We start from the raw sequence: 20,051 nt of genomic DNA, 5'->3' as shown, positions 1-20,051 counted from the left end.
TAATGTGACTTGAATTGCTCGACACTGTTCCAATAACGCCAGCAAAAAGCGCTGGACAACAAACATCCAGTTAGAACTGATACACCAATTCTCAGACCTATAAATATATTATAGGTAAACTTTATTTTGGTTGTGAAACCTGCAATTTAAACTACACAGTCATTTTGCTCTTGTAAATCAAAGGCACATTTCCTAAACAAATTAATGTTAAATTGATGAAGCATTTGTTGAAGATGTTTTAAGTCCATGTGTTACTTTTTGTGTTTTTTGTGTTCGGCAATTTTTAGTTTTGCACTTGGAGTTGAACCAACCCATCCTTTCGTCTTCGTTGTCCTGGAAAACATGCACAGGAGTTTAATTTTTGGTGGTGTGACTGTCAAAATATTTAGAGTAATTGCTCTCACTGCTTCAATTGTGACAATTTGGTAAATTTATGTTTTTAGCAAATAGGTACATATTTCTCTTGATTACTATTGATACGTATTTGACACACAATTTTAGGTTAAACTATATATATGTCTGAATGGTTGATTGAATGGTTTAATTTTCGTTTTATTTGGATGATAATATTTCAGATAGTTGTGAATCGTTTTTCAAGTAAAATTTATTGTGATCGCTTCCGTACATAAAACAACTTAATTACTCGTGTTGTTGGCAGTTATTCGCTTCTGGTTAAAGAAATTTAAAACAAGTTAATAAATACAACAATTTAAATATAAAGAAGGAAAACTTGTTGTCATCGAGAAATTTACCGCATGGCTTTATAAAGTTTCCGACCTTGTGAGAGAAACATAAAGACATGTTTATCGAAGCGATTGACTTTTGAAGATGTTTTAGTTTGCTGTTCGATTGGGTGGGAATCTATTGAATGTTGAGACAAAATAAAGTCACCTGGAAGTGGTGTTTTTTCAAAATAAAGCTTTTGTCACTAATATATGTGTTTTGATGAGTGGAATGTGAATAAACAGTTAGCTAAGGTTTTAAACAATCAGTTCTTATGTTATTTACAAATTTCCCGAGAGGGCGCTGTTCGTGACGTCAATCGAGGCAGGCTTTGCCTGTAATGCGTAGAGTAAACACAATTGTAAAGTACATGTACGGACCAAGTCGTGAGTTTGTACATTTTTTCCGGCAATGCCGACCAGGTGTATTGCTGCTGAATGCAGAAAAACACTTTTTGAAATGTACCAACTCACGACTTGGACGTACATGTACTTTGCATGTGTGTTTACTATACGCATTGCAGGCAAAGTCTGCCTCGATTGACGTCACAAAAGGGGTAGGCGGAGTCAGCCCCCCAAACAACTTTATATATTTTTAAAACATATAAATCGTGATAAACAATTACTAAAAAACATGTTTTTTTGTTCGTAAGCATATACACTTATGTTTGAAAGAAAAAAAATTATATTTCCAGGTGACTTTAAGTTATAGTTTCTCTTACTGTAAGTTAATGTGTAGTTTAGTAGATAATATGCCTAGTGCTTTAAACATGTTTTGCGTGTTTGGATGTGGGTGTGTGTTTATACAAAACAAAATATTGAATCAATTCAATAAACATACACACAATGACCCTGAGCAGAAACAGTTAAGATGTGAAATGTCAATGTTTTCAGATTGAAGAACCAAGATTCTCAATCCCCCTTAAAGACACTGGACACTATTGGTAATTGTCAAAGACCAGTCTTCTCACTTGGTGTATCTCAACATACGCATAAAATAACTTACCTGTGAAAATTTGAGCTCAATATTGGTCGTCGCAGTTGCGAGTTAACTGTGAAAGTAAAAAACACCCTTGTCACACGAAGTTGTGTGCTTTCAGATGCTTGATTTCGAGACCTCAAATTCTAAACTTGAGGTCTCGAAATCAAATTCGTGGAAAAAAAACCTATTTCTCAAAAACTACGTCACTTCAGAGGGAGCCGTTTCTCACAATGTTTTATACTATCAACATCTCCCCGTTACTCGTTACCAAGTGAGGTTTTATGCTTATAATTATTTTGAGTAATTACCAATAGTGACCACTGCCTTTAACTATGTGTACTTCATGTACCGGTAATGGCGTCATACGGGATCTATGAAGATGGGACAACAGAAAGCCCAATCGCACACAGAACAATCCATAAGCTTGAATGCATTTGAAAAAAAAAGAAAAAAAAGCAAAGTTATATCGGTGTATATGGGTAAAAACCCAAAAAATTAATATTCTTTATCCCCGATGCAAATTTAAAATCTATTATACAATCTTGTTGCGAGACGCAGTACATCTGAATGCACGTATACCACGCGCCTCACGAGAATAATTTAAGAACACTCACAAATTGTACATTTTTTCAATCGAGTGCGGGACTGGGGGGGGGGGATAAGAAAAACTTGTGAATGACTGCCCCTCATTTATATGTTTCTGTGTTTCCTGTAAAAAGATTATGTGTTTCTCGTAATTTTGCGCAATACTGTAACTTTAAATCATTCTGTTCCGGCAGGCTTCCCATGCTGCTGACAAAATCGATAATTTTGTTAAACAAGCGGACACTTTTGTGTCCACGGGATCGAAAACATGATCGGTCACTGATCAACCATAATGTTGTGTCATTCTTTGATGCTCCGAGTTGTTGTTGTTTTTCTCTGCTGCATTGTGTTGCATTTGCGTACACAGTGCATAGCATCCGCCTTAATGCTTAATGAACTTACACAACACATTAGCAGCAAGCTCCTTTCACTATTTTATCGCGCTGTACACCTTTGGTAATTGTCAAAGACCTTTATTTTCACTTGGTGTATTCCAACAAATTCATAAAACAGCCTTGTTGCACAAATTGTTCTGCTTTCAAATGTATATTAGAAGGCTTCAGGCCTGAAGCATTGAAATATTTGAGTGTGAAATTACAATTTTCTCAGAAACTACGTTACTTCAGAGGGAGCCGTTTATCCCAATGTTTTATACTATCAACAATAAGAAAGAATTAAAGGCATTGGAAACTATTGGTAATTGTCAAAGACCAGTCTTCTCACTTGGTGTATCTAAACATATGCATAAAACAACAAACCTGTCAAAATTTTAGCTCAATTGGTCGTCCAAGTTGCGAGATATGAGTGAAAGAAAAATAACCCTTGTCACACGAAGATGTGTGCTTTCAGATGCTTGATTTCGAGACCTCAAGTTCTAAATCTGAGGTCTCGAAATCAAATTTGTGTAAAACTACTTCTTTCTCGAAAACTATGTCACTTCAGAGGGAGCCGTTTCACACAATGTTTTATACCATCGACCTTTCCCCATTACTCGTCACCAAGAAAGGTTTTATGCCAATAATTATTTTGAGTAATTACCAAAAGTGTCCACTGCCTTTAAAGAAAGAAAAACTGTTTTTTTTTTTTTTCAAGTTTAGGGAGACTGACATAACTGAGCTATAAACTTCTCATTCCTACCTTAAAACAAACACAAATTTCTCAATGCATTGCTTTTGGGCATCTGAGATTCTGTGAGATGGGTTTGTGAGTGTGGTTTGTAATAGAATAACGCCAACCTTACCAGAAGGATGTAGAAATTGAACGTGTGACGTCAAACTTTTGTTGTGACGTGTTTGCTGTGTTCTGGACAACTACTGCGATGACAAAGTTGTTAATGGGATTTGAGGCATAGCATGGTGAGGTATCAATATGTGTTTGGTTTTTTTTGTAGCACCACGTGTCTATCTATTTGCCAGGTTAGATTATGTTCTTCGGAGAACTTGTCTTGCCAACACATAAATGTTATTGACTGGAAATGGGGCGATTAAAATTGTGATGGTAGTCGCATTAGAGACACTTTGAATGTGACGATTCACACCAAACTGAATCTTGACAGTCTCCATTAACGCTACGTATAATGAGGATTCAATGATTTTTTTTTTTGACACCTCCCTATACTCAAAAGGCTCAGCGAAAACAAATGTGTACAATGGGATCATTGAAATCATTCGGATTGGTTCATTTTCACCGACTGTTTCTTTTGTTAATTCTGCATGACAAAACATTCCGTGCAATTTTGTTTTTGTATACAAACAAACGATTAAACCACTAAAATCTCGACGCGGAACACAATGATCTACGGAAGGAGGGGGGGGGGGGTTGAGATGGGGGAGCCACCCTTCCTCGCTAAAAATTTCTCCTCCCTTACCTGCAAATGAGATAGACAAAAAAATGCGCAATTGAAATAGCCCTAAAACGTCTTCCCCTGCTCCACGCCACCTCCCCCTCCCCATGAAAGTGTCTGGTTACACAGTTAGACATAGCAATATTGTCTTGATGACTGTAGTTTAGTGATGTAGCTTCAAATGAAAACAAATAATCTCCAATCAACATATTGAATGAGGGTTTGAGTGTGTCTAATTCATTGCACCCGTCAGAATGTTGCAATGAGTGTGCAATATCTACATTGCGATATCCACTTACTTTTTTGTGTGAACAGTCATAACATTTTATTGAAGAAATAAAAGAAACGACTTCTAAACGTCGGGACACAAACTTGCCGATATTGACGCCATGGGCGAAGTTTAAACAGTCCCAGGTTTTGCATAATTATATTTTATTCACAGATGCGTGTCATTTAATTGTGACTTTTATGCATTTGCTTCTGGCGTATGGACGTTTGTATGGACCATTGGTGTCATATTGTATTAAACACATTCCCTGAAGAGTTTGTGTAGGAGCGAATCCATGAGGCAAAAGAGACTTGCTTTCTTTTTATTCAATAAACGAACGTCGTAGGCCTACCCGGCAGAACACAAAAGTATCCCATCACGCTCTGGTGCTTTGGGAAACTAAAACGTCATAACTTTAAAACAATTTGTATAACTTTGTTTTCCAAGGTCAGCTGGAACTGAACCAACAACATTCTGAGTCACAGGATGTCATGATAGTGCAGTAGGTTAGATAGCTCAATGGCGTGAGAAGTAAGGGGTAGACCAATTTGAAACAAAACCCGTAAGTTTGAGACGTGCAAAGGGATAGACTTATTTGAAATAAACCCATGAGAACAAAAAACTGTAAATTAGTAAGGGACAGAACAATTTGAAATCAAACCCATAAGAAAAAGAAAAAAAAACGAGTAAAAAACTAACACCCTCTCTTTGTATATAGACGTCATCACTGCAAAACCGGGTTGTTAAAATCGATAACATGGGTGTTGTTACATACATACAGCAGAGATAACCAAAATAACACATATATGGTGTTAAAATATCACTTTAAAATCTGTGTTGTTTTAACACCCACACTTTTGATTATTTTGGGGGTATCTCCATACAAATGACAACACCCGGGTGTCAGCTTTAACACCCAGTTTTTGCAGCCGATAGATCAACTTCAAAACAATCTTTCTGTGTTTGAACCAACTAATTAAGTGGCTCCTTCGTATGGATTGTATAGCACATGACACCAGATTTATTCAGCAAGATGTAATTTATTTCCCCCATACTTGCCCAGAGGCATTAATGTCTGCCCAATACCATTTTGCCCCTCAGCTTCAATCACAAAACAACCAGGGCCCACAATGCAATTATAAAGAGTCGTACAGTTCATTGAAGACAACACGAAAAGGGCAACTGCTTCTATGTGAGTTAGAAGCCTAGAGTATGCTTAAACGAACTTTTATCTGGGTGTGACTGTCCTGAAGAGAAGGGCTGTGACCAATGGAGGTATTGTCTATATTCTTTGTTATTTTAAAGCTTTTAAAGGGTTTTGATACATTTTGTACCTTTGCAAGTTTTAGGCAATGACATCAATCCATACTCATTGTGAATGAAGATGTATGTTATATAATTAAGGGGAAGTTTCAGCTTCATTTGTCGTCAAGTTTTTTAGAGGAAAACAAAACGATGAAAATAACAGAGTCGCGTAAGTACGTTTTACGTGGTAAAATAATGTTCGTCTCCGGAGACGTGAGACTGTTTTGCCATTTTTAGGCAGGCAGAGACAAATTCAATACCCCACCTAAAAAGGCTTGAAAAACCTCAAAATCCTTGCATCCACACTCCCTAAAGAAAACATCGTGATACCCAACTCCGTCTGCGAGCACCTTAAACCCTGCAGTTCTTTATGTTCCAATTGAATGAGAAACTACCAAACACACGGAGAGCGGCGTGAGATGTGGATCTGACAATAGAGTTATGAAACACCAGAATAGAAGAAGAGATGGGTCCAGGACCCTGGCGAAACTCAACACTGCGTGCTGTTGACACAACGGTTAATGTTTCACGCACGCCTTTATTGAAATCATTTCACACTATTTACTAAATTTCCAAAAAACTCTGATGAAACTGCAAAAATACCTTCTATTCGAGGGAGATAGAACTGGATATCTATATTATGAAGGATAAACAATTGATTGTTTGCTATAGGGAATCTTTTTTGTTGTGGTAAATATAACAAAACAGGAAGTGCTTTTTATAACTTTTGTATTTGAATTTTTTGTTAGTTTGTGTCAAAATGTTCTCTTTAGGGGCCAAAGCGTATTTTGGGGGGATTTACTACACTTATAATATATACACGAAGTAAAGTTCTTTTGAAATATAAATCTCTTGTGTAACTGTAAACGTGAAATTTACCCCAAGTGAGAGTCACCTTATACGATGTTGTTGGTTGAACATTTCTGCCCTTTGGTATTGCTTGTACTTAAATGAGGGTCTTCACGGATTCGTTCATTACATTTTTAGAGCCTTAATGATTATTTTCATCAAAACGTGATAATTTTGCAGCCAAACAAGAAGGAAAAACACCAAGATGCAGTTGACTGATTGTATTTATATCCCCAGACTGTACAATAATAAAACGCAATACAGTTACATTCATTCTACTGTGTACACAAGCTGCTTTAAAATAACAAATCACTATTAGTAGCGCTGTTTTCTCAAGGGGTCCACATCAACTGTTATCGGTCAGTGAGGTCATAAAAGCAACTCCAAACGTTGCAAAAAAAAATAATTAATAACTGCAGATTTTTCCGATGTCGTGAGAAAAAGTTTCCACGTCAGTAGTCATTACTAAACCCGGACACATTGAAACCAACAAAAAAAACACACACCTTCAACTAAAAAGTGAAAACACAGATAGCTCACGTGGAAGCAAAACGGACTACGGTTCAGAAGTGAATGGGTCCTCAGAGATGTTTATTTGAATTACACACAGAACAGAAACACAAAAGAAACCATTAATTATTATGCTTGTCATCAGATTGAGTATCAATTCCTATAGGAATATATATCGCTGCAGTATCCTTCAGACTCGATAGACAAATACTCTAATATAGTAGACTATTCACTAAGCCTGTACATTTCTAACATCATTGAAGCCGAACTTTGTGTTTGTTATTCGCCGCCATTATTTAATTAACTGTGGCAATATAAATGAATTATATGTAGGCTTAATTCCTATCGCCGGATACCGATGGTGGTGTTTTCTTTGCTGACTTGACCAATAACAACGTAATAATAACACCGATGCCGCGTTAAAAGGATATTTTTGTGTTCAATGTCTGAGCTTTTGAGATTCTTGTGAAGTAATGTAGCTATTAATTATCCTCATCCGAAAGTTGTGAATATGGCTTTTAAAATAGGATATAGTTTATACATTTAACGTTAAAGGCAGTGGACACTATTGGTAATTACTCAAAATATTTATTAGCAAAAAACCTTTCTTGGTGACGAGTAATGGGGAGAGGTTGATGGTATAAAACATTGTGAGAAACGGCTCCCTCTGAAGTGCCATAGTTTTTGAGAAAGAAGTAATTATCCACGAATTTGATTTCGAGACCTCAGATTTAGAACTTGAGGTCTCGAAATCAACCATCTAAACGCACACAACTTCGTGTGACCAGCGTGTTTTTTTCTTTCATTACTATCTCGCAACTTTGACGACCGATTGAGCTCAAATTTTCACAGGTTTGTTATTTTATACATAATGTTGAGATACACTAAGTGAGAAGACTAGTCTTCGACAATTACCATTTAACACAAGCCTTAATCTTGTATCCCAGTTCTTTCAGCCTTCTGTGAGTGGTGCGCGCTCCGCAATTTAAATTGTCTGATCAGGTTCGGGTGAGCACACTCGAATTCTCTTATCATCCAATTGGCCTTTTATCGAATGCTGAGATGTAATAACTTCGATCCACACTAAGCAACACTGATGCCTGGCATATCAACATAATATAAACCATGATTAGCTTCTGTGAAGAACCAGTTACAGGACACAGAAGGTCAGCTCCAAATTGCTACGGGAGTGTCTCCCTTCACATTACTCACCCGGTTTGATGTACTGAAATGAGGCTATCAAAGTAAATAATTTAACTTCGATGCCCCGAGGGGGAAATACTTCATCATTTTTTTCTTAGGAGATATCAACGAGACTGAGATCATATAAAGTAGTCAGTTAGTTTTCATTCTTCTTCTGAACATAATTTTTTTTATAAACGGTAATTGGGATGGGCGCACAAAAGAATGGTTTAAAGGAAAGGTACTGACTCTTACAGTTGACGGGCAATAGTATAAAGCATTTATAGAAACATTAAATAGCATTTTGAAAAACAATAAACAGTATAAAGCTTTTTTAGAAACATTTCACTTCGAAGCAGTGTGGATATGTTAACGGATAACAGCTATTTGCCCCCAAAATCTGGGAAGGCAAGCGTTAGTGAGTAACGCTTCCCAGATTTTGTATTTGGAATATTCTTCCTATGTGGACATTTTATTCGCTCCGGGGTGGATTTCACAAAGGTAGTCCTAAATTAGGACCAGTCCTAGGCAATGCTAAGAGATAGGACCAATCCTAAGTTAGGATGAGTTACTGGTCCTAACTTAGGACCAGTCCTATCTCTTAGCATTGCCATAGGACTAGTCCTAAGTTAGGACTACCTTTGTGAAATCCACCCCCGGATTTCCGACGATATCAGTCAAAAACGCGACCACCTTTTGAAATGAAATTTCCCGATGTTAGTTCTAAATTATACATAGGATTAAAAAAAAATTAAACGGTTATAAGATACAAATAAAGTAAGATGCAATTGTGAAAAGGTTTCCTTACCTTCGGCTAATGTCAAATCTAAACAAGAAAGGGCAAATTACCGTCTATTTTAGGTCTCAAATCATCGAAATGTTGTTTGGTATCCTAGCTATGACGCATGTTCCCATAATAGAACCCAGGGTGCCTCGTGTGCAAATCTTACTATAGAAATGGAGCACTTGTGTGTATAAAAATAGAATGTTTGTAGCAAAACAGCAATTTAATTTAATTGTAATAAAAAAAATTGTATTATTTTCTCAAAATAATACTAGTCAATATTAAGCTTTTTCGTTGATTTTATTGTAGTATATTTTTAATATTATTCTCTTGTGGTTTCAATTAAGTTATCAGATCCAGGTCGGTTTTTCAGAAATCAATATTGAAAACCTCGATAAGTCAAGGCCAAACTAATTTATGGGTCTTTTAAAAATAACTCCTGTTTTTTAATACTCAACGGAGCTGCAGCGGATCAGCGAAATTTAGATATTAGAGCGGGGGCTTCTTAAGGCCTGAAAGGCACTGGACACGTACAATAACTGTCAAAGGCTAGTACTTTCACTTGGTGTATCCCTACATATACATATGATAACAAATCTGTGAAAATTTAGACTCAATTGCTCGTCTAAGTTGCGAGAGAATGATGCAAGAAAAAACACCCTCGTCACACAAGTTGTGTGCTTTCAGATGCCTTGAATTCGATACCTCAGCTGAGGTTTCTTATTCAGCTCAAATAATTATTTTAGTGAGAAATTACCTCTTTCTCAAAAACAACGTTACTTCAGAGGGTGCCGTTTCTCACAATGTTTTATACTATCAACAGCTCTCCGTTGCTCGTTACCAAGTAAGTTTTTTTATGCTAAAAATTATTTTGAGTAATTACCAATAGTGTCCAGTGGCTTTATAAGCAATTATATATTGTCAACCGAGGTTTGTGTGTGTGTGGCTATTAGAGATATCAGAATGTAACACACGGATGTTGGTGGGTGTTTGGGGTTTAAGTGAATTTTTGCAGTCTGTCTATACTACGAAGTGATAATGTCTATGCGGGTGCACGGTTAGAACCCATTAGCTCCATGCTATCGTTCTGGTCAAACTTCAAAATCACTTTCCGTTGGCAACCCAGAGGTACCGATTGATCGATGCTACGTCATGCGTATTTCTTTTCTTCAAAACTTCACCTCAAGTCATTGCGTCTTTTGTTTTAATTGAATATAGCAAAACCTAACGATGAACCCATCCGATTAGTCTTTATGCCCTATGCATTTAGGATGTTCGGAGGGAAAGGTATCATAATACAAAAGAGACATTCCTTAAGTAACTGTGAAGATGATACCTCGATAGGAGCCGTCCATGCATGTTGCTAGTAACAATATAAAGGCTAGAATTCAGGCACTTAGTACACTTCACTCTGTTTCCCTTGACCGATATATCTACCATGCAAGTGGGATAGGCTTTGTAGTAAATGTCTTTTATTATCGATTGAGGGATGCATTAGGGGCCGAAGTCTGATGGTTGAGGTATAGTGTCATCATATTAGATTCATGCTTTCCCAGATCAGTCAGTTCAAAAACTGTCTTGTCAGTCCGCGCTCTTCCTACAAATCCCCCCATCAAATACTTAAATATAGAATGACGGTTAAATATGGAATTTACCACAACCACAAAAGTGCTACGGTTGACTTTCAAATCATTCCACTCACGATTCATGTCATGGTGTGTGACTTTCTCTACCACACGGAACTTCTTTTCTTTGAGTTTTTTCGGCCATTATTGTCAGACAGTTGTTGCGTATATACAATTCTGATTACAAAGTATTGGCATAGACCTAGTTAATACTGCAGTACGAGTAGTTATGTTTCGGTCTATACCGTTGAATTAGCTTTTAGTTTACCTTTTAGAGTTTTTCACTCACATTCAGCAATGTCATTACTGGAGACCATCCCAGTCTTTTCATTCAAAGAATTGCTATTATTTCCATGTATACCAATTCCAGAAATGTCACTTCGTGACCTTCTATTGTTTTGAAGAGCCAGCAATCTTAATGAAGATCAGAAAGAAGTAGTTGATGTTTGATCCTATATATAAATATATACATCCAAAATTGATGTCAGACACAGCGAGGACTAATGTCTGTTTGTACGAGGTCAGGCCACACCTTTTGTTAACCGAAAGTTACTCTATGTGTTTTGCCTGCCTCTTTCTTTACCATCCTTTATACAATTACTGTTCTGTGCATAGAAGGGGAATCAATTTTCTACCATAACGCAGTTGGACTGTAGCTTTCTACATGGTTTAACTTGACCGAGCCGAAACGTGATGGATAAGCGGGCACTTTTTTTCGCACTGCATCACAGATTGTTGAGCTTGTTCAGTTACCATGCAGTAAAAGACAGTGCAGTTCAATATGTTTACATTAAAGGAAGTGACCATGTCTTAAAGGAACGACATTGAAACGCGGTGTTTTTTTTTTGTTAACCTGCAAAACAAAACAGACCATCATTTTATACAGGTGCAGCTCAATTATTGTGTGTTCATTAATCAATACCATTAACAATTCAATATGTATCAAGAAATAAATTTGGGGTAGTTTGCACGTGACAAAAAAGCAGGAGATGTTAATATTTGCTTGAAACTCTTGAGAACTAGGGCCCAATTGCATAGAGCATGTAAGAACAAAAGCTTGCTAAGCATAGAAATGGTTGCCTATACCAAAAATAGGTTACCAGCCAAAATACCGTACATTTACCATTGGTGTGACTGGTACCTATAATTTTGGCTTAACATTGGAAGTTGCTACGCAAAACTTTATGTTAAAGGCAGTGGACACTATTGGTTATTACTCAAAATAATTACGAGCATAAAACCTTACTTGGTGACGAGTAATGGGGAGAGGTTGATAGACAAAAACCTTGTGAGAAACGGCTCCCTCTGAAGTAATTTTCAACGAATTTGATATCGAGACCTCAGATTTAGAATTGGAGGTCTCGAAATCAACCATCTAAAAGCACACAACTTCGTGTGACATGGTTTTTTTTTCTTTCTTTAATATCTCGCAACTTCGATGACCAATTGAGCTCAAATTTGAACAGGTTTGTTGTTTCATACATATGTTGAGATACACCAAAGGGGAGCAGACTGGTCTTTGACAATTACCAAATAGTGTCTAGAGTCTTTAAACATCTTTGTGAAAATAAGACCGGATTCATTCAGCAAAAACAAATGAACCGGCCTGCTTCTCGGCAAATGTACCTTAGGAAGGGCACACAGGGCATTTCACACGATGAAATTTACCAATGGCAAATTTCGAAGGCACTCTGTGGGAGAGGAAGTATTACGAATTCAATGTCATAATCTTCTGAGAAAGGGAGTCTCGTGGGCCACTAAAGTGTTTCGTCTGCAAACGGTGAAGTGAAATAAGATATACCTGTCTGAGTGTGCCTGTGATGTGACAATGCTGTGGGTCGGAGAACAATGTCCAGCATACTGACACCTTGTCAATATCAAATGGACTAGAGCGTTTGAAGTCCAACAAAATAATTTATATGGGACTCTTTTTTAAAACCGAAATACATCAATCATTTATCGCAGTATCACAGTTTAGTGTGACCGCAAAGTGATATCGTGTGCGGTAAAACAGTACTGTATTTTAGCACTGTTGTAATCAAATGTAGGTTGGGGATTTACCATTAATGTGTAAACCGCTTATATAGATTCGTTCATTTAGAACAATTACATATGTTTTGTACTTACTAAGACTCGGAAGAGAACCGGTTAATGTGCAATAAAGTCATCAACATGTTAGAAACCCCTTCATTATAACTTGCCTTAAAGAAAATAACATCTTCCTTTGTTTTTGTCCACTTATAAAAAGTATCAGAATGAACAACAACGAAGATTACATCAAACTCAACTTGCACACAATGCCCTTTCTTAATCATTATGCAGTGTTGTAGTTAAGTTTTTCTAGCCGCAGTGTCTTTACAATACCGTATCATATCACCCAAAATTCAAACCATCTCTGCTCTATCATTCCCTTCACTTCTTCGGCACTCAACGCATGATTAATCCTAGTACCACCCTTCTCCCGCCAAAAGAAAGAAAGAAAGGAAAAGCTTTTCGCCTGAAAACTTAGTTTACAAAGACAGCAAACCGAATGATTACTAATACACGGGAAAACATTACATTGCCTCGGGTATCTATGGTCAAATCCAGGTCTTAACCTAATAACAGTAGCAAGACAGTCGATACAAGTCAGTGTTGCATCAGTGCTTAACGTGTCATGCCTGGAGTGGGTGGGGTGTTAGGGTGGAGGGGTAGTTGACGACATAACCTCTTTCACACAAGCGCAATTTAGCAAGGGTCCCTTGATAACTCGTAGCTTGGTTGTAAAAATGTTACAAAATGTACCTCGTGTGAAAGGACAACCATTCTTGTTTTGTCTTGCAAGATCTTGTTCCCCATTGCTACATTTGACAAACAAAGCTAAAATTAAGCAAGGGACCCCAGTTAAACTGCTGTCGTGTGAATAGCACTACACTTTGTTCCTGGACATATCCAGGTTGTGTGTTCTCACAACCACAGTGTCCAATAGGTAATAGCGCATGCAGCCATTATTTATCCCCATCACAACTCATGCCTGTATGAATTTAAAAAGTTCGACGAGAGAGATCCGGTCGAAAATATTGTTGTTTCAAATGGGGATGGAAATCACCCTGTATACGTCATCACACATGGTCCTCTGTTGTGATAGGTGTTGGCCAATACGTGTAGAATAGTCACAACATATTCTGAAGCATATCTTATTCGGGGATGAAGCTTGTTCTAAGAGTGAAAAATAAATTATCAAAGTTGGGTTTTCTTGTGAAAGACGGTGCTGTTTCCAGTGAGGTGGAACTAATGCCACCGTAACTGTGATCTTGTTTTTTTTTAAGGGAATGTATAATATATTTTGGTAATCACTCTTAAATAAAAGTGGGTTAGTAAAAGCCTAAGCTTTCGATGGTGTCAGGCGTTTTGTAAACTATTTCAGTAATGTAAAAAGATATCAGCTTTTTTGTCCCAAAATTTGAATCTAAAAACGCTTTTTAGATTGTGTATTCCTACTTGGATTTTTGTTCCTGCGTGGACATACTCGCTCTGGATTAAAGGGTCTATGTAACTTTTGTAGGACAAAAAACACAATGTCCACATATTTACACTACACTTACACAGTTTGAAGATAATGATAGTAGAAAGCTTCCCTGAAAATATTACGTGCTGAGGTGTTGTAGTTTTTGGGAAATGAGTAAAACGATGTCATGAAAATAATTTTCGTCTAATGAGACGAGCATTATTTTAATCATTTACAAACGTATTTTCATGACATTGTTTTACTCATTTCTCAAAAACTACAGCACCTCAGTAAGTAAAATTTGAAAGGGAAGCTTTCCACTATCATTATCTTCAAACCCTGTAAGTTTAATGTAAATCTATGGACATTTTGAAAAGGTACCCAAATCCTTTAACATAATTTATTGGTAAAAAAAAAAAAAAAAAAAAAATATATACTTTGTCTTTGAGAATGTGTTTCATATCCTCAAAACATTATGACGCATTAAAATATGTTTTATCTTCAAAATGAAAATTAGCTGCAAAACAAAGAAATAAATTTATTCGAGGATCGTTACCCATCCCATTATCTTTTTTAGCAAAATCGAAATGATGGTATGTTTTTAACTTTACAAATCCATTTAAGAACTTCCGATCCGGATAACTGTTCAATATTTTAATTTCGATTTCTTCTACTCCGAGCCCCAACTCACATATTTTCGTCTTCCAACTATAGTATTATTTTGAGTTGCAGGCCTTGCTTAATGATAAATGAGCATGTTGATGAATTACCAAACCAGTTGAGGGCATGCTTAAGGCCATAAACGAATCTTTAAACACTTAACTATTTATCTGTTGAAAACAAGTTAAATATTAAAAATCAATTTTTCAACGCCCCGTCTTAAATCCCAAATCATCTCCCACGTACTACCACTGTACGTGTCTGACTAAAATATGAATGATTCCACAATCTCGAAACTCCATGGCTCCTAAAATCTGAAAAACATTTTTGAAATGGGGCTTTGAAATAATTACGTTTGGCTGTTGGCGATTGCTCGATGCCTTATCTCATGGTGTTAACCGCTCGATAATTTTAGCGACCAGTTGTCTGTAGTTCGGCTGTACTGTATTTATCAAGCTGTTGAAACAATGCGTCTCTTGAATCGATGTTCTTGTTTTATAACCTTAAATGAAATCATCTTCATTCAGATCAGAAATTGCAGTTAATTGCAATAAGTGTATGTATATTGATTGTACACACTACCAGACACTACAGGAATGAGATTCTGTGAACCCAATGGACAGAGGCGCGATTTGCTATTTAGGATGGAGACCAAGGTGTCTTTCCTTTTTAACAATTTTTGTGGTGTAATACGTACCTTAAAGGCAGTGGACACTATTGGTAATTACTCAAAATAATTATTGGCATAAAACCTTTCTTGGTGACGAGTTATGGGGAGAGGTTATAGGTATAAAACATTGTGAAAAACGGCTCCCTCTGAAGTGACGTAGTTTTCGAGAAAGAAGTTATTTCCCATGAATTTGATTTCGAGACCTCAGATTTAGAACTTGAGGTCTCGAAATCAAGCATCTAAACGTACACAACTTCGTTGGACAAGGGTGTTTTTCTTTATCATTATTATCTCGCAAGTTCGATGACCGATTGAGCTCAAATTTTCACAGGTTTGTTATTTTATGCATATGTTGAGATACACCAACTGTGAAGGCTAGTCTTTGACAATTACCAATAGTGTCTATGCCTTTAATGTTTTATACTAATAAGTTGTTGGTACTGAGTGCCTCAATGGAAAGCAGTGCTTGGGCTGATTGGAGTTTACCCTCGTTAGAGATGACGTACATAAATACATAAATTAGATTAGTATAGATATCACTTTGAGAACTTTGGAAATAGTATTTTAATACAGAATTGTGTGTATAAAAACTCTTATATGTTATTATCACTGACTGTTGGAGTTGGTTGGATCGTATTTAGTGTATCAGATTGTGTAACAAACAAGACAATTACAACTATAATGCCATGCTGCTTGTTTTCCCCTTTTAGTTCTTCATTTATGGTTTTGAGCATAATACTTCTCATTTGCATAATGCATATTTTGTCTTCTTGGGATCATACCGGTACTGCATGTTTTCAAGTGATTGCTGATCGAACAATCAAAGATTTAGAAGATAAACTATGGCAGGGCTGAAATGTGAAATGTTAACTTTGTGACTTCATTTCAGTAAGCAACCCATTTGATGCAACAACAGATGAGTGATAGACAATGGCCGTAAAAAAAAAGCAAAAATTTGCTTTCTGAAATGGCTTTCATGCATAATTCCTGTTTCAACAATAGACATACCTCCACTCCCCCATCTTTCGCCGTAGGCACTCGATAATCTTTGACAAAAAAATAACTTAATTTGACACTACCTTTATATTAAATTTTCAAAAAGATTCACCGTAAAAAAACATCTCACGAACAATATCCAATTCAGAAGTGCTCCATCAATTACGCCGGTTGGCATTTGACTTTGCATAGTTTGTGTGTCATTGTCAATTATGACTATTGTCAGAATGTTTGTATTTCACTGAACTATTGTATCCTGCGGTTCATTCACACATGAAATTTGATTTCAACCAAAAGCCGATTGCCGTCTGTTATTACAAAAGGTGACCTTTCCAATAGTCAAAGCAAAAGTCTCTGACCACTTGAACAGCGCACCTAAACGAGTAACATTCCAGCTAAGCTTACATAAGATCAGCTCATATTATTCAAAATCCGACGGCTTATTTTTCAAGAAAAGACTCTTAACTTGCATTAGAAATCTGTAAAAAAAAAAAAGAGGGCACACAGGGTACGAAGCTACGCAATACAAGGGGAATTTCATTCAAGTTTCGACCAGTAGTGCGTGGTTTTCAGAAATTTATAAATCCATAATGAAGCTTCAAACGTCTAGTTTCAAAATCCAAAATTTAATTGTCACAATTATGGTATTCAAAGGTGTGCCGCGGATTAAGCTTTACAGATGTCTTATAGTCGGGAGAGCGCTGGCATTTTAATCCGGAGGTCGCAGGTTCAGTTGGAGTCAGTTTTGACTTTGTTCAGCCCAAATTTTAAATAATCTTATCGAGTCAGTTTTCCACCCGGCTTATTTATCGATAACAAAGACTGACTTTTACATACTTTGGTATGGCAATTTAAACGTCATTTTACAATGAAACTATTAATTTTGTGCATTCATTACAGCAGTTTTCCAAAATTAGTTCTGCGAACAAAATGACAAACACTCCTTTTTGAGGATAACAATGTGTACCAGTATTTTACAAAGACCCAGTATTAAGAGTCTTCTGCTACTGAAGCTGTTGAAGTTTGCATACTGAACCAGTAGTTAAATGTAGCCGGCGAGTGCACTTCGTATCATAAGACTATACTCACAAATGAACACTTTATCGTAGAGGACGAAATTTGGAAACAAAGCTAGACTCGCGAACTAGCGAAGAAGTTATAGTGTTTGAGCATTTTGACCGTACAGCCCAGAGGTGGCGCTACACATTGGATGGGAGTATCGGCACGACAGGTGGTAAACGGGTAGCTTTCGTCGCGCTTATTTGGCAGGGACAGGCCTAATGATAAAACGGCAGATTGCTAATTGCTGGTGTAATTATTGACTAATTGAATCATTCTCAGTCAAAACGAGATGATTGTTGAGCATGAATTTTCATTATTGCTGCACGTTGGTACCTTAACCAGCTATCCACAAGGATCATTCAAAATTTGTAGAAGATCTGGGATGGTTTCACAAAGAGTTATGACCGTAGTCCTGTCTCGAGTTAGGACGAGTTACTCGTCCTAACTTGAGTCAGGACGAGTCATAGCCTTAAGGACATACTCATAAAGAGTCATAGGACTGGTTCTAAGTAAGGACTACCTTTGTCAAATTGACCACAGGTCCATGCTGTATTGGACAAATCATGCTGTATAGAGTGAATTTAAGACTGCTGATTCTTTAACTACAATTATTGCAACTTTGTCCCCTTTTTAATAGCTTGTTCTGAAAAGGTGAAAATTATGGTAACTTTTGAGTCGAAGTCTTTGTGGATGGAAAATGGAGTGGAAACGTGCTAACTTACCGGTCGTCATCTGGTTGCCGGTCAACCCAGGGTTGGGTCTGTTGCGTTCTTCGCTGCTGGTTTTGTTGTTGCGTCTCCTGTTCTTGCGTCAGGAGATAAGAAGTGTCGTCTGCTTTTCGTTTTCCCATTGTAAGTGCGTTCAACTCCCCGCACAAGTAAGACTTATACGGGCAGTTGCAACCTGGTGGGATGTCATGACACGTTCCCCTGCAGCAGGCATTGGCCGCTGCCGTCGACGAACAGGTGAAGTACCCGATAACAACTACTGTCTGTATTACGAAAAGAGTGGTCGTCCGCATCCTGTAGCTCCTGTGTAGAAAGAAAGTTTCCGATAATGCAGGTTATTCATACCCCTTTTTGAGAACTCTATCAGCCCTGCCGTCCAGTGTGCGGCGAAATGATGTTACTATCTTTTACTGGCGGAAGCGCGCCACCTTACACTCAAACCAGATACGTCACGTCAGTCAGCGAATCCGCGGCTCAAACCAATTCAAGTGTAGGGGTGGATATTTTGTCTCCCCACCATCCCAAGGCTTTATTAATTGTTTCTTTTCTCCCTAGAGACTCATAGCTCACTGCTGGCTTCTTCTTCGTCTTTTTTAAGTATACATCAACAGTCAATCCTCCTTGTTGAAAGGATCTGCCGTCATACCCCACGCTTAGTTATTAAAATCGCACCAAGATGACTCTGTCTGATTGGCAATGACGTCGTCCTGTTCCGAATTTACATGAATGATTTCAAATTTACGTAGGCCTACTTGTGTTCACCGGGAAATTGTATTGTGGCAGCTACAAATTTAGATGTACTTGCTGATTTACCTTTTTATGAAATCGTGATGCTTATTGTTGCATGAGAACTACACAAATATTTGTAATATATTTTTGTATAGGTTTGTGCTGTGATATAGTTCTCTATTAGTCCATGGCAATATATTTTGTTAACTACATAATCGAATTTGATTTACGTCATAGATTTTACGCTTGAGAATGTTATTTTCTAAACTTCCTGTATCATATGATGATATCTACATTTGGACGTATAATAGTTTCTTTTACGTACGTATGTAAAGACCTATTTGACCGCCAAAATCTCCTGTTGGTTGCAAAACGTTTCCATTGGCAGGAAATCTACTTCTAAATTAGCGTTGTTTACACACAGACCAAATGATACATAAACAAGATAAGTCCGTCGACGTGGTTGAACAAATTTAATGAAATATTAATTTAATATGATTTGAAACTGTGCAGATAAGAGTAGGCTATAACTAGGTGAGGTCTGCATTTTGCACCACGTCTTTTTGATTTTTTTTTAAAGCTGTTTCAAACTGCTTACCAACAAAAATGACATGGTATAAACGCAACAAATAGTGTATGGTCTGACGTTTCGACGCCAATAGTGCATTGCGATAAATAGATGCCTTGCTTGTGTTCATTACGGGTGAATTTCACATGACGTCATTGGCCACCGTATAAATTGATGTAAAACAATAGACGAGTGCATGCGTGTAACGCGCTGGATGCACACGACTCTCAGCCAATGAACATCCCTTCACTCGTGCACGTTTGACAACCGATGGCTGCTAGTGCAATGGGTCTATTATTAAAGATGTGTCAGCTAAAAAATGACTTGGTAAAGAGCTATAGAGAACTGTTGATAGTATTAAAAATAACATTGTAAGAAACGGCTCCCTCTGCGAAGTAATCGACTAAAACATTTTATTATGCATCTGAAAGCACACAAAGTAATGCAACAAGGGTGTATTTTCTTTCATTATTTTCTTGCAACTTCAATGACCAAA

General features: G+C 37.2%; 1 protein-coding gene across 1 annotated transcript in view; it reads right to left on the bottom strand.

The window, feature by feature from the left end:
- Nucleotides 1–18,670, bottom strand: part of LOC117291943 — a 37,699-nt gene extending 19,029 nt beyond the window's left edge. Inside the window, exon 1 of the mRNA XM_033773964.1 lies at nucleotides 18,253–18,670. Coding sequence (XP_033629855.1) covers nucleotides 18,253–18,551 — 299 coding nt within the window. The 5' untranslated portion in view covers nucleotides 18,552–18,670. The remainder of the gene's footprint in view (nucleotides 1–18,252) is intronic.
- Nucleotides 18,671–20,051: the final 1,381 nt, after the last annotated feature.

This window comes from Asterias rubens, chromosome 6 (genome assembly GCF_902459465.1).
Source record: "Asterias rubens chromosome 6, eAstRub1.3, whole genome shotgun sequence".
NCBI classification, from domain to species: Eukaryota; Metazoa; Echinodermata; class Asteroidea; order Forcipulatida; family Asteriidae; genus Asterias; species Asterias rubens.
Note: the sequence above shows the minus strand (reverse complement) of the source record. Positions and strands in the feature narration are given on the sequence as shown.